The sequence below is a fragment of the Dendropsophus ebraccatus genome, chromosome 6, assembly GCF_027789765.1.
Source record: "Dendropsophus ebraccatus isolate aDenEbr1 chromosome 6, aDenEbr1.pat, whole genome shotgun sequence".
Classification (NCBI taxonomy): domain Eukaryota; kingdom Metazoa; phylum Chordata; class Amphibia; order Anura; family Hylidae; genus Dendropsophus; species Dendropsophus ebraccatus.
This window is the reverse complement of record NC_091459.1, coordinates 70842552-70855617: the sequence shown is the minus strand read 5'-3', so window position 1 is coordinate 70855617 and position 13066 is coordinate 70842552. Positions and strand designations below refer to the sequence as shown.

The following is a 13066-nucleotide window of genomic DNA, read 5'->3' as shown; positions in this document are numbered from 1 at the left end:
TGCAGTACTGCAGCATCTGCACAAAAATGATGCAGTAACACAATTAGATAATGCTAAACAGCAGAGAGGATAAGAGCCGGCACTGCCAATCCCACCTGAAGAAAAAATAAGGCATAAACAGTATATCCCATGTAAGATAATATCAGATAATATCCTTATTGTGGGAATCAACTTCAAAGATAAAAGATCATAATATGTGCGTGGAGATGAAAATGACATGATAAAGTATTGCAAATAATTCAGTAACACAATGAAACTGTAATGTATGAACACAGCCTAGATGTTCTGCAACAGATTTGGGCGAGGAATAGGCAGGGTGGGAGACTGTGATGAACAGCTGAGGGAGAGCATTGCATTCTGAAACCTGTAGTACTGAGTACAACTGCTCAACCAGGAAGTACAGAAACACAAAACAGGACAACCCCCCCCCAAACAAATGGATTTTTGGTAGTTTCAAAATTGGGATAGATAGGTAATTAATGCTATATGCTTCTGCAGAAGTTTCATTTTTTTTTTTTTACCTCTCACCGGATTTCCCCTTTAAGGTACATATGGTTACATTTTTTTACTGTCTGGGAAAATGTTATACTTACATTACCTAAAAGGATTCAACACAAGGTTGAACAAATTTTGTGCCACCTAACCCGGTGCCTTAACAGAGAAACAGCAGGTGACACTGCCATATAACTCTCCTTGTTTACACTCACTGAACCCCTGACTCCATTTCCTAATCTTTTTTTTCTTCCCAATCATTATTCTTTTGCCATCTTTTTGGGATAGGTGGTTGATATACAGCTAGGACTGTATCTGTACATCCTCTAAGTCTAGAGGAAACAAAGTTTCTACAACAGCACAGAAGGGGATTCTTTACTGTAAGAGCAGTGATACTATGAAATTCTCTGCCAGAGGAAGTTGCATATAATCTGCAGAGGTAACGTTTTCTATTAATGTTGCACTATGTCAAAGTGGATGTATTATCTCTAAATACCTAAGCAGGTTAGGCTTTCAGTAGTATTGAAAAGTTGTGTGGCAGTATGGCCTATGGCAGAAGGAATGGCATTAATGTAGAACGTCACTTAAGAAATTTTAAAGATGATAACCCAATCACTTATAATTACTGATTAGAAAGGGGACGTATTATTTCTAGATATCTACCCGACAGTGCCCGCAAATCAGTAGCAAAAAAAGAACGTAGTATGAACATAGCCTTATCCTAACATCCAACAAAAAGGGATAATGCTAACATCCAACAACAAAGAGTTAATATGATTCGCTGTAGATGTGAAACCGAGTGAAACTCGGATAGTGTGCAGGTTCCAGTCTGTGTTCAGATTCCTAATGAGAAGGAAACAGGTGCACATCTTTGTTTCCTCCAATGCTCTGCCAGGGAGAGGGCACAGTGCCACCTTATATGTTTACATATTTAATCAAGTGTAAATTAGGAAGAAATAGAAGAGACTCGATGGCACCCATTGTGGGTTCGTAAGTGACAAATTAAGAGCTGAGTAAACAATACTTGGGAAATATGGAGAACTATGACCTCCTCTCAGCAGCAGAGAAATGGGAGTCAGTAAAGAAAACAGATTAATAATACAAGCAGGCGCTTTTCTCTCACAAATGTCAGGTGAAATCATAGCCACCTTTTATGTCTATGCAATAAACGCTCTATGACAGAAAATGCTTACTGCTTAATAAAATAGGGGGGAGTTAGAGTGCGGGATTATGAATGTATTCTATAATATTTTCCACCACATCACAGTAGCTCAGAAAATAGGCAGGTCCATGCAACCGCAGTGTTCATGCAGCTTTGGATGGCCACACCTTTGGGTGGGCACTGGGTGGCCAACAACTAAGCAAGGCAACCTCGGCCTACTATGTCATGATGTCCTTTGCTCCTACACTGAATGAGAAAGCAGGTGGGTGGTTTCTGGAGAGCAATCTTATCACAATTTATATTCTTAAAGGGGTTATCCGGCGTTAGGAATTTTTTTTTATATTGCTGCTGGAGAACATAATAATCATGTTATGCTTTCCTCTCCACACTCCCGCAATGTCTTGCTGCAGTTACTCTGGAGCTGCCATGTCTTGCGAGATAAACTCGTCTTGGGAGTGGCAGCCTGCTCAGGCAATCACTGACCGTGGTGAGGACCCTGCTTACAGAACTATGAGGAGGGGGTTGGAAATAAAAGTCAGAGGGGCGAAAGTGCTCCATTGCTACAATGGCCCTGCCAGGTTTATAAATAGGATAGTACATGTAATAGTGGGTGAATTAGTCACAAACCAGTTCCAATTCTAAGAAGTTCTTGGAGTGTGTGTGTGTGTGTGGGTGGGGGGGCAAATTAGGGAACCTGATAAGCCTGCTTGAACAATAAGTTTTGAGGGCATGTTTTAATCTTTGGGCATTGGAGATGAGTCTGACTTTCTTGGGTAATACATTCCATATTATGCAGGGAGGTGCAGCAATCTGGAGAGCTTTGTGGGTGAGAAGGGGAAGCTTTCATTTTACTAGAGTTCAAAGGTGAGCTGTGGTACTATGAGCATTTTACACCAGTTTCTACTTTACACACTTTGATAAATCCTGGCCAATGCACTTTGTCTAGTCCTGCATTGTCTCCTTAAAGGGTACCTATTGTTGAAATTTATTTTTAAAACCTTCATTGTTTTGATTGATTGACCTTTCGGAATGGTGGCAAGGGTCTCACTGCTATTTTTTACTCTCTCAGTTTTAGGGAGCGGGACCGTAACTGGGCTGTTTCTCTACTTATACACAGCCTCCCCTTGTTTGTCTAACAGACTAGCACTGCGTTGGGTTTTTGTAGGTGGAATGTGGTAGGTATAAGGGGTTACTCATGTACTGGGTTTGCAGGGTGCTACATGAGCAGAAATAAATTAAATTGCAGCAGCACAGCAAAAAAGACTTCCTCTAACTAATGAACTGCAACTTGAGCTCTCTGGAACCCTCTGCAAACTTATGACCCGAGCCCTCTCTATATCTGGCAATTCCCGGCTGCTATCAGTAGGCGAAGACAGATGCTAATAGCCAATAAAGCACAGTCTACATTAGGAAGAAAAGACTGGATTCCTTCAGCTCACGTAAAATCATTCAAATTTTATTTCAGTAATTCATAAAAAAGACTGCCGACGCGTTTCGAGCCTAGCCTGGCTCGAAGTCATGGCATCTGAGTAATAATGTTACAAAACAAACAGAATGTTAGTGTATGTACAGACAAAGTGATTAAAATAACACAAAACAAACTAAATTAGTTGGTTAGTCACATGAGACATGGACAATAGCATATTAATGAAAAATATGGGGTGCATAGCCCGTATATAACTGTCTTGATATGGTCAGCCTCTAGCTACATACATACAGTGGCAAACAGATTATATACATTGCTGAACCCAAATGAGGTATAATATGGACCCAGAATCACATAGACAACACTTGGAAATAAACAAAGTATAGAAAGTATATCTAAATATATATCCAAATGTATATCCAAATGTATATCCAAATGTATATCCAAATGAGAGTATATCCAAATGAGTGGAGAAGATATAATGTGTAACTGTAACAAATCAAATCAACAACTTATTCTATTTGGATACCTGGAAAAAGTGCAATCACTGGGGAAAAAGGGTAATACCTCCCATTTTAAACGGTCATCCCGAAACAAAAGTCTCTGTAATACACAAAAATATAATGAATGCCTAATGCGTGCAGAGACCAATGCCACCATTTGCAAAGACACTCACCTATGAGACCCGAACGGCAGGAGAGAAAGCAAGTGGCGCCGCAAAGGATCGCGGCGTCTGAAGCTCATGGCTACATGCCGAAATATATGCCCGGCGAAACCGGAAATTACGTTTACGTCATATCCGGTTGTTGGAACGCATGAAGCGTGTCATGAGTATCCCGGGGCTAAATAAGGGGGCGGAGTCAAACTCCGTAGTCCTATTGATGCGTTCCAGCATGGAGCGCATTGCTTAACTGTCCACATCCTGTATCGGAACATAAACACAAGATGGAATAAAAAAGCTTGCGCTCAGAGACAGGAAGAAAACAATAAGAAAAATGAAGATAAATTGCAGAGAAAACGCAGGGGCATATTAGATGTTTAGTTGCTGGGTAAAATGACACTCAGTTCTATAAACAATAGGTGCTGATATATGCATAAATGAAAAAAAGGAGTGCCTATTGTGGATACTGTATAGGTGGTGTAAAGTAAATATACACTTGATGCGATATGTATATGTAAATATAATAAACACTACCTAAATATTGCCAGTAAATTTTCTCAAAAGTATGATGGATATAAATGAATGGAGAGAAAAATCTGAAAACAGAATGCAGAAGAAAATAAATAAATGAACAAAATGTTTTGTTGTGCATGATTCAAAAGGATAGTGGATTGGAGTAAAGTGGAAAATTAATATAGAAACATGAGGTCACTTCTGATATTAAGACCAGAAGGTGCTCGGGTGCCCAATCTAAAAATCCACTCCGTTTCCTTTGTTAACAATTTTTTCCTCCAGTCTCCCCCTCTTTTGGGTTCCACAACCCTGTCTATGGCAAAACACCTGAAAGAATTTAAGCTGCCGTTATGTGTTGAATAGAAATGCCTGGCAGCTCCAGAGAGTTGTAAACCCCCATGTTTTATACTGTGTACATGTTCTGCGATCCGGACCTTGAGTTTTCTGATGGAGCATCCTACATATTGTAGGTTGCATTCCCCACACTGTATGACGTAAATAGTGTGGTCCGACTCACAGCTTAAATGATGATTTATGTTGTATGTCTTGGTCCTGTCACTAGATTGAAAAGTGGTGTGTTTCCCTGTATATTTACACATCCCACATCGTGGTTTGTTGCACGATGTGAAGCCTACTTGTCTGGTGGGTCTAAGATTTCGAGTTTGCTTGGTGCTAACAAATAAACTGGGAGAGAGTAAACTGCCAAGAGAGGGTCCCCTTCGGGAGACGAAGTGGCAACCTTCGTCCAATACCTTTGCTAGACCCTCATCTTGATGTAAAATGCCCAGATGTTTGCGTACAATACTTCTGATCTCCGTAAACTCCCTACTAAAGGGGGTGCAAAAATATATTCCCTTGTGAAAAATGTCTTTGCAGACTTTGATATTGTTCTTCAAAAACTCCTCTCTAGACTTGTTGGTAGCTATGCGTTTAGCTCTGTTGAGAATATAAGTGGAGTAACCTCTATTCCTTAATCTCTGTTCTGTGTCTCGTAATTGGCATTGTGTAGCCTCCGGAGGTGTGGGGAATGCAACCTACAATATGTAGGATGCTCCATCAGAAAACTCAAGGTCCGGATCGTAGAACATGTACACAGTATAAAACATGGGGGTTTACAACTCTCTGGAGCTGCCAGGCATTTCTGTTCAACACATAACGGCAGCTTAAATTCTTTCAGGTGTTTTGCCATAGACAGGGTTGTGGAACCCAAAAGAGGGGGAGACTGGAGGAAAAAATTGTTAACAAAGGAAGCGGAGTGGATTTTTAGATTGGGCACCCGAGCACCTTCTGGTCTTAATATCAGAAGTGACCTCATGTTTCTATATTAATTTTCCACTTTACTCCAATCCACTATCCTTTTGAATCATGCACGACAAAACATTTTGTTCATTTATTTATTTTCTTCTGCATTCTGTTTTCAGATTTTTCTCTCCATTCATTTATATCCATCATACTTTTGAGAAAATTTACTGGCAATATTTAGGTAGTGTTTATTATATTTACATATACATATCGCATCAAGTGTATATTTACTTTACACCACCTATACAGTATCCACAATAGGCACTCCTTTTTTTCATTTATGCATATATCAGCACCTATTGTTTATAGAACTGAGTGTCATTTTACCCAGCAACTAAACATCTAATATGCCCCTGCGTTTTCTCTGCAATTTATCTTCATTTTTCTTATTGTTTTCTTCCTGTCTCTGAGCGCAAGCTTTTTTATTCCATCTTGTGTTTATGTTCCGATACAGGATGTGGACAGTTAAGCAATGCGCTCCATGCTGGAACGCATCAATAGGACTACGGAGTTTGACTCCGCCCCCTTATTTAGCCCCGGGATACTCATGACACGCTTCATGCGTTCCAACAACCGGATATGACGTAAACGTAATTTCCGGTTTCGCCGGGCATATATTTCGGCATGTAGCCATGAGCTTCAGACGCCGCGATCCTTTGCGGCGCCACTTGCTTTCTCTCCTGCCGTTCGGGTCTCATAGGTGAGTGTCTTTGCAAATGGTGGCATTGGTCTCTGCACGCATTAGGCATTCATTATATTTTTGTGTATCACAGAGACTTTTGTTTCGGGATGACCGTTTAAAATGGGAGGTATTACCCTTTTTCCCCAGTGATTGCACTTTTTCCAGGTATCCAAATAGAATAAGTTGTTGATTTGATTTGTTACAGTTACACATTATATCTTCTCCACTCATTTGGATATACTCTCATTTGGATATACATTTGGATATACATTTGGATATACATTTAGATATACTTTCTATACTTTGTTTATTTCCAAGTGTTGTCTATGTGATTTGGGGTCCATATTATACCTCATTTGGGTTCAGCAATGTATATAATCTGTTTGCCACTGTATGTATGTAGCTAGAGGCTGACCATATCAAGACAGTTATATACGGGCTATGCACCCCATATTTTTCATTAATATGCTATTGTCCATGTCTCATGTGACTAACCAACTAATTTAGTTTGTTTTGTGTTATTTTAATCACTTTGTCTGTACATACACTAACATTCTGTTTGTTTTGTAACATTATTACTCAGATGCCATGACTAAGAGCCAGGCTAGGCTCGAAACACGTCGGCTGTCTTTTTTATGAATTACTGAAATAAAATTTGAATGATTTTACGTGAGCTGAAGGAATCCAGTCTTTTCTTCCTTATATATACCCCGGCATCCAGGGGCGCTACCTTCGTGCTCGGAATCCGTGATACAGGGAAACAGCATCTATTTGACTGGGTGCTGACCACCCTCTTTACAATCTACATTGCTGGCTATTTTAACAGTTTTAATGCTGCTGTCAATTCTGACTGCAGCATTTAAATGTAAAAAATGTCTTTCATTTGTTGTCCAGTTGATGGATCGTCTCCCACAATGTGATAACTTGAAGCAGATTCATTGTTAGTGACAGCCTAAAGCCTCTCTACTAGGCCCTGGTTGCTGCCATGGCTTGGCAATTGCTACAGGATGCCTTTAGCAGTCTGTAGAAATCGAGTGCTGAGATAGTGGATCAATGCAGTATATAGGTGCTGCATTAATCTCTATGAGCAATCAAGGTATTGCCTATAGAAGTCCATTATCTTCTCAATTGCAGTACTCATGGCCCACCAACAGGTTATGTTTGGAGGATATCCCATACAAAGGACACCTGTGATAATACCTGATGCATTGAGTATAATTATATCACTTGTGAAATACTAAGGAAATCCTTAACCCCTTAAGGTCAAAGCCTATTTTCGTTTTTGCGCTTTTGCTTATTCCATTTTAAGTTTAAAAGTCCATAGCGCTTGCATTTTTTCACCTAGAGACGTATATGAGCGCTTATTTTTGCGAAACCAATTGTACTTTGTAATGACAGGCATTATTTTTCCATAACATATGCTGCGAAACCGGAAAAAAATCATTTGCGCTGTCAAATTGAAAAAAAAAAACGAATTTGTTTTGATTTCGGGGAGTTTTGCATTTACGCCGTCCGTCCTATGGTAAAACTGACTTGTTATGCATGTTCCTCAAGTCGTTACGATTACTATGATATATAACATGTATAACTTATATTGTATCGGATGGCCTGTAAAAAATTCAAACCATTGTTAACAAATATACGTTCCTTAAAATCGCTCCATTCCCAGGCTTATAGCGCTTTTATCCTTTAGTCTATGGGGCTGTGTGAGGTGTCAGTTTTTGCGCCATGATGTGTTCTTTCTATCGGTACCTTGATTGCGCATATACGACTTTTTGATCGTTTTTTATTCCATTTTTTCTGGATTTGATGCAACCAAAAATGCGCAATTTTGCACTTTGGAATTTTTTTTGCGCTGACGCCGTTTACCGTGCGAGATCAGGAATGTGATTAATTAATAGTTCAGGCGATTACGCGCGCGGCGATACTAAATATGTTTATTTATTTATTTATTAATTTATATTTATAAAATGGGAAAAGGGGGGTGATTTGGACTTTTATTAGGGGAGGGGATTTTTTATTAATAAAAAAACACTTTTTTACTTTTTTTTTTACTGTAACTAGAAGCCCCCCTGGGGGACTTGTATATAGACAGCACTGATCTCTCATAGAGATCAATGCTGTGTATATACACAGCCAAGATCGATTAGATCGGTCATAGATTACTATGGCCTGCTGCAGGCCATAGCAATCTATTGCCGAGCCGGGATCAGCGTCATTCCGACGCTGAGGCCCAGCACGGGCAGAAGAACGGATCTCCCCCCCCGCGATCGCATCGCGGGGGGGAGATCCGTCCCACTAGACACCAGGGATGTGTTTACCTAAGCCTCTAAGTGCAGCTGTCAGGTTTGACAGCTGCACTTAGAGGCTTAATTAGCCGGCGCGGCAACGGGACCCGCGCAGGCTAATATAGGCACTGCCCGGCTGCACGTGTCAGCCGGGATCAGCGCCGTTCAGAGCGGGGTTCAGAACACCCCGAGCGGCACCATGACGTATCAGATACGTCATGGGTCGCTAAGGGGTTAAAATACGACCTGTTGGTGGGCAATGAGGACTGGAATTGAGAGGCACGGGCCTAGGAGTGCTAAAAAATTATGTAAAATTTTTTTAAATGATTTTACATCACATCTTATCACACTGAATCAAAAAGTCACATATATGTAAGTGTAGCATTTTTCTTCTGCAGCATATTGTATAGAAAAATGAAGAGTGTCATTACAAAGTACATTTGGGGGGGACATTTATCAAGACTGGCATACAAGTAGGATTCATGAAGGTGTCAACATACCGTGGTGGCAGCCAGTGTTTGGCCTAAGCTTTTAAGAACAGAGTGCAGTGTGTGAATTCACTTGTAATTCCAGATGACTGCAAATTGCCTTGCAGAATTGATGGCCTTAGGATCTATAGTTGATGTATAGACTTTAAATGTATTGCTTTTCAGTAAGTCTATCACTCATTTTACCATGCCAACAATATCTATAAGTAAAGCCTTTAATATTGTTTCTATGGAATGAATATCATCTGCCTGGGATTTTTTTTTTATACCCAGAACAAGTATCTTAGCAATGAATAATTCTTCCTGTTTTGTGCAGCAATCATCTGTCACCTTCATCTGGATCTCATATTTCCTACAGGAAAATGTTGATTTTGTGCAGAAGATGAAAATTGCCCAGTACGATGCTATCGCTTTATAAATTTGTGTCTTGTGAAAAATGTGTTGCTTCTTATGTCAGTGTTTTCGGAAGAGATGACATGGAAGAGTAGATTAAGATCATATCTTCTGAAAATAAATTGTTAAATCCTAAAATACTTGGTACATTATTAACTTGCTTCACCCCCCATCCCGTCCCATTAGAAAAGGAGAATAAACCTTAAAGTAATACTAACCCTATTTTTATCACTGTCCAAAACTACTTATCTAATGAGGTTATAAATAATAGATGCAAAGATCTATCCCTGTCATCTGTGCTGCCATGGTCACTATTCCATTCCCACATTCATAAATTTTTTTTAACTATAAAATTATGAGGCCAGAGCTTTGGGGGGCAGAGAACAGTGCAGGACATTAACTCATACTAAGAAGCTACTTTCACGCTACAGTATTCCATTCAGCATTCTATATCAGTATTTGGTAGCCAAAAGCAGGAACATACTCATAGGAAAACTATAAATGAAATATTTGAAGACTTTTCAGTTTTAGGTATGTTCACACAATGTTTTTAAGGAAATAATGGTCAATTGAAAATAGTGGCCACACTCATAATGCTAACAGCAAATCACAGCAAATAGCTGAAATATAGCAGCCGATAGAAATTCTAAGGTCTTGTCAGTCAATACCTCAAAACATCCACATAGTCACATATCCACTATTGGCCAATAGAAGATGTAGAAGTTTGAAGGTCCTACGTAGCAGAGCTGAGGCAGCCGTGTAGCAGAGCCAACACCCGCACTACGTAGCAGAGCTAAGGCAGCCGTGTAGTAGAGCCAACACCCGCACTACAAAGCAGAGCTAAGGCAGCCATGTAGTCGACACCCGCACTACGTAGTAGATCTGAGGCAGCCGTATAGCAGAGCCAACACCCGCATGACATAGCAGAGCTGAGGCAGCTGTGTGGCAGAGTCAACACCTGCACTAATTAGAAGAGCTGAGGCAGCCGTGTAGCAGAGCTGAGGCAGCTATGTAGCAGAGCTGAGGCAGCCATGTAGCAGAACTAACACCCGCACTATGTAGCAGAGCTGAGGCAGCCGTGTAGCAGAGCCAACACCCGCACTTCGTAGCAGAGCAGAGGCAGCTGTGTAGCAGAGCCGACACCAGCACTATGTAGCAGAGCTGAGCCAGCCGTGTAGCAGAGCCAACACCTGCACTACGTAGCAGAGCAGAGGCAGCTGTGTAGCAGAGCCGACACCTGCACTATGTTGCAGAGCTGAGTCAGCCGTGTAGCAGAGCTGACACCCTCACTGCATACATAAAGGGACAGTACCCAAGTCTCTCTTAAAGTGACGGTACCCAAGTCTCTCTTTAAGGGACGGTCACCAAGTCGCTCTTAAAGGTGCGGTACCCAAGTCGCTCTTAAAAATGCGGTAACCAAGTCGCTCTTAAAGGGACGGTACCCAAGTCGCTCTTAAAGGTGCAGTACCCAAGTTGCTCTTAAAGGGACGGTACCCAAGTCACTCTTAAAGGGACGGAACCAAAGTAATTCTTAAAGGCACAGTACCCAAGTTGCTCTTAAAGGGACGGTACCCAAGTGTCTCTTAAAGGGACTGTACCCAAGTTCCTCTTCCTGACTGCCTCACATTAATTAACAGTCTATGCAGGGGACGGGTGCCTCACTTGTCAGATGTCTGATTGGCACCCCTGCAACGTGGCTGCATCGAACAGTATTAGCAAGCTTAGTTCTACATGAGGACTTAAAAAGTGTACAAAAACATAAGAATGTTTTTAAAAATGTATAAAAAAAAAGTCCCTTGATAAAAGCCCAAGTCACTCCTCTTTCACCATTTTCTATAAATAAAAATGTAAACATAAAAAAAAATTGGTATCACTGCATGCGGAATTGTGTCTAACTATAAAAAATTAGTTATTGATCTCGCAGGTTTAATGTCCTAAAGAAAAATAAACATTAAATATCAGAATTTTGTTGTTTTGGTCATAAAAAGTAAACATCATGTTACAAAAAATGGGGTCAAAATATAGTGATTTAAAGTAATTTTTGTTTAAAAAGTTTTACATTTTTTGAATGTAGTAAAACAAAAAGCTTTACAAAAGCTTTATTAATTGGTTTTCATTGTAATCTTCCTGACCTGAGGAATACATCTAACATGTCAGTTTTACTGCACAGTGAATGGGGTAAATATGCATGCAGGGTGTCATTGCAGAGTTTAGTTGGTAGCACAAAAAAAATCCTTATATGACTCTGCAAATGAAAAAAAATAAAGATAGTGTTGTGGTCCTGAAGGAGTTAAAGAAAAATAAAAATGGATGCTCAATACGATGTACTGTAGGGAATTATTTTTTGTTTATCGCTTCTCTACAATCTCTTCTCATCTTTACTTGATGAAGAACAAAGAACAAATAAAAGTCTAGTGTAAGGGGTGTAGGGAAAACACACCCCCACATTCAAAATGACCAGTAAAGGAAGCATGGCTTGTCTAAATTGCCAAATGTAAAGTATATATTGAGCAGATACAAGTGGTCCTATATGTGCCATCGTTGGCCATTCAGAGCAATTACTCAACAACAATTATTAGACCACAATTAATATTTTTCCATTCCTGACAGCCTCATTGTTAATTCTGTCAGGACATGAACGAGCACTTTCATGATGTCTCTGTGGGACACTTTACCTCAACCGCAGCCTTCGCTCTTTCAAATTCTTCCTCTAGTGATTGGTTTCTAGACAAGTATGCTCCTCCCAAACGTGATTCTCTACCCTGAAAAATAAAGCATTCATCATTGCCTCTGGGCTGTCAACATTGTTTTTTTAAGACAATAGCAGAATCAATTATAGATCTTAAATTGGTAAATACAAAATTTATAAATATAAACTGGATTTTGATCCTAATAACCAGCTATCATTTTTGGGGTTACAAAATGTTTCCTGCCCTTTCGTGCAGATTTGCCGTACAATAATATGTGCTGTCTCCCTGTAGCTAATCGTCTCTTTGCTGTACTTGTTCCCCTACAATCTGGTTGCTTTGTACATTTGCAGACGTCTTATACAGTCTCCTTGCTATTATGTTTTCAATTGATCTGAATTTATTTGCTGCATTGGACACAGTAAATAAATCTTCTCTTACTAGGAATAGTACTGAGTTACATTATGTAGAGTATCACGTCTCTCTCTGATCATTATTTAAGCAGGGTTCCACCTTGCCTTCCATTCCCCTTTATATTGGGCTCCTTGGGATTTACTATTAGGATCTCTTTCTTCAGCTCCAGATGGAAACATAATAAAGAGTTTTGATTTACAGGACACTTTTTATGCTGATGATTCCCAGTAGTGCACTTGTACTGTTATATCCAGCTGTGTTTCTGTGCTGTCTTATTTGTCAGGCCTTCTCTATACTTCATTCTCAATCTTCCCTAAACTATAAACCTTCTGTTACTTTTCTATACTAACATTGCAAAACCCAAAGGTCATGCAAATTGTTTCTATTGTTGCCAATCACAAAACACAAGGTTTGCTGTCCATCCTATCCTGCATAAACTATATTGCACCTCTATTCTTGTCTTTTTACACCCCCCCAAATTTTTTTTTTTAATATATATTATATATTTTTAATATTATATTTATATATATTTATATTTTTAATATTATTAGATTTTAT

At 39.7% G+C, this 13066-nt stretch overlaps 1 protein-coding gene across 2 annotated transcripts in view; it reads right to left on the bottom strand.

Moving 5' to 3' along the window:
- Positions 1–13066, bottom strand: part of PEX5L (peroxisomal biogenesis factor 5 like) — a 222553-nt gene that overhangs the window by 14078 nt on the left and 195409 nt on the right. For both annotated transcript variants that reach the window (XM_069973806.1, XM_069973807.1), the window contains one exon: positions 12083–12169. In XM_069973806.1, coding sequence (XP_069829907.1) covers positions 12083–12169 — 87 coding nt within the window. The remainder of the gene's footprint in view (positions 1–12082; positions 12170–13066) is intronic.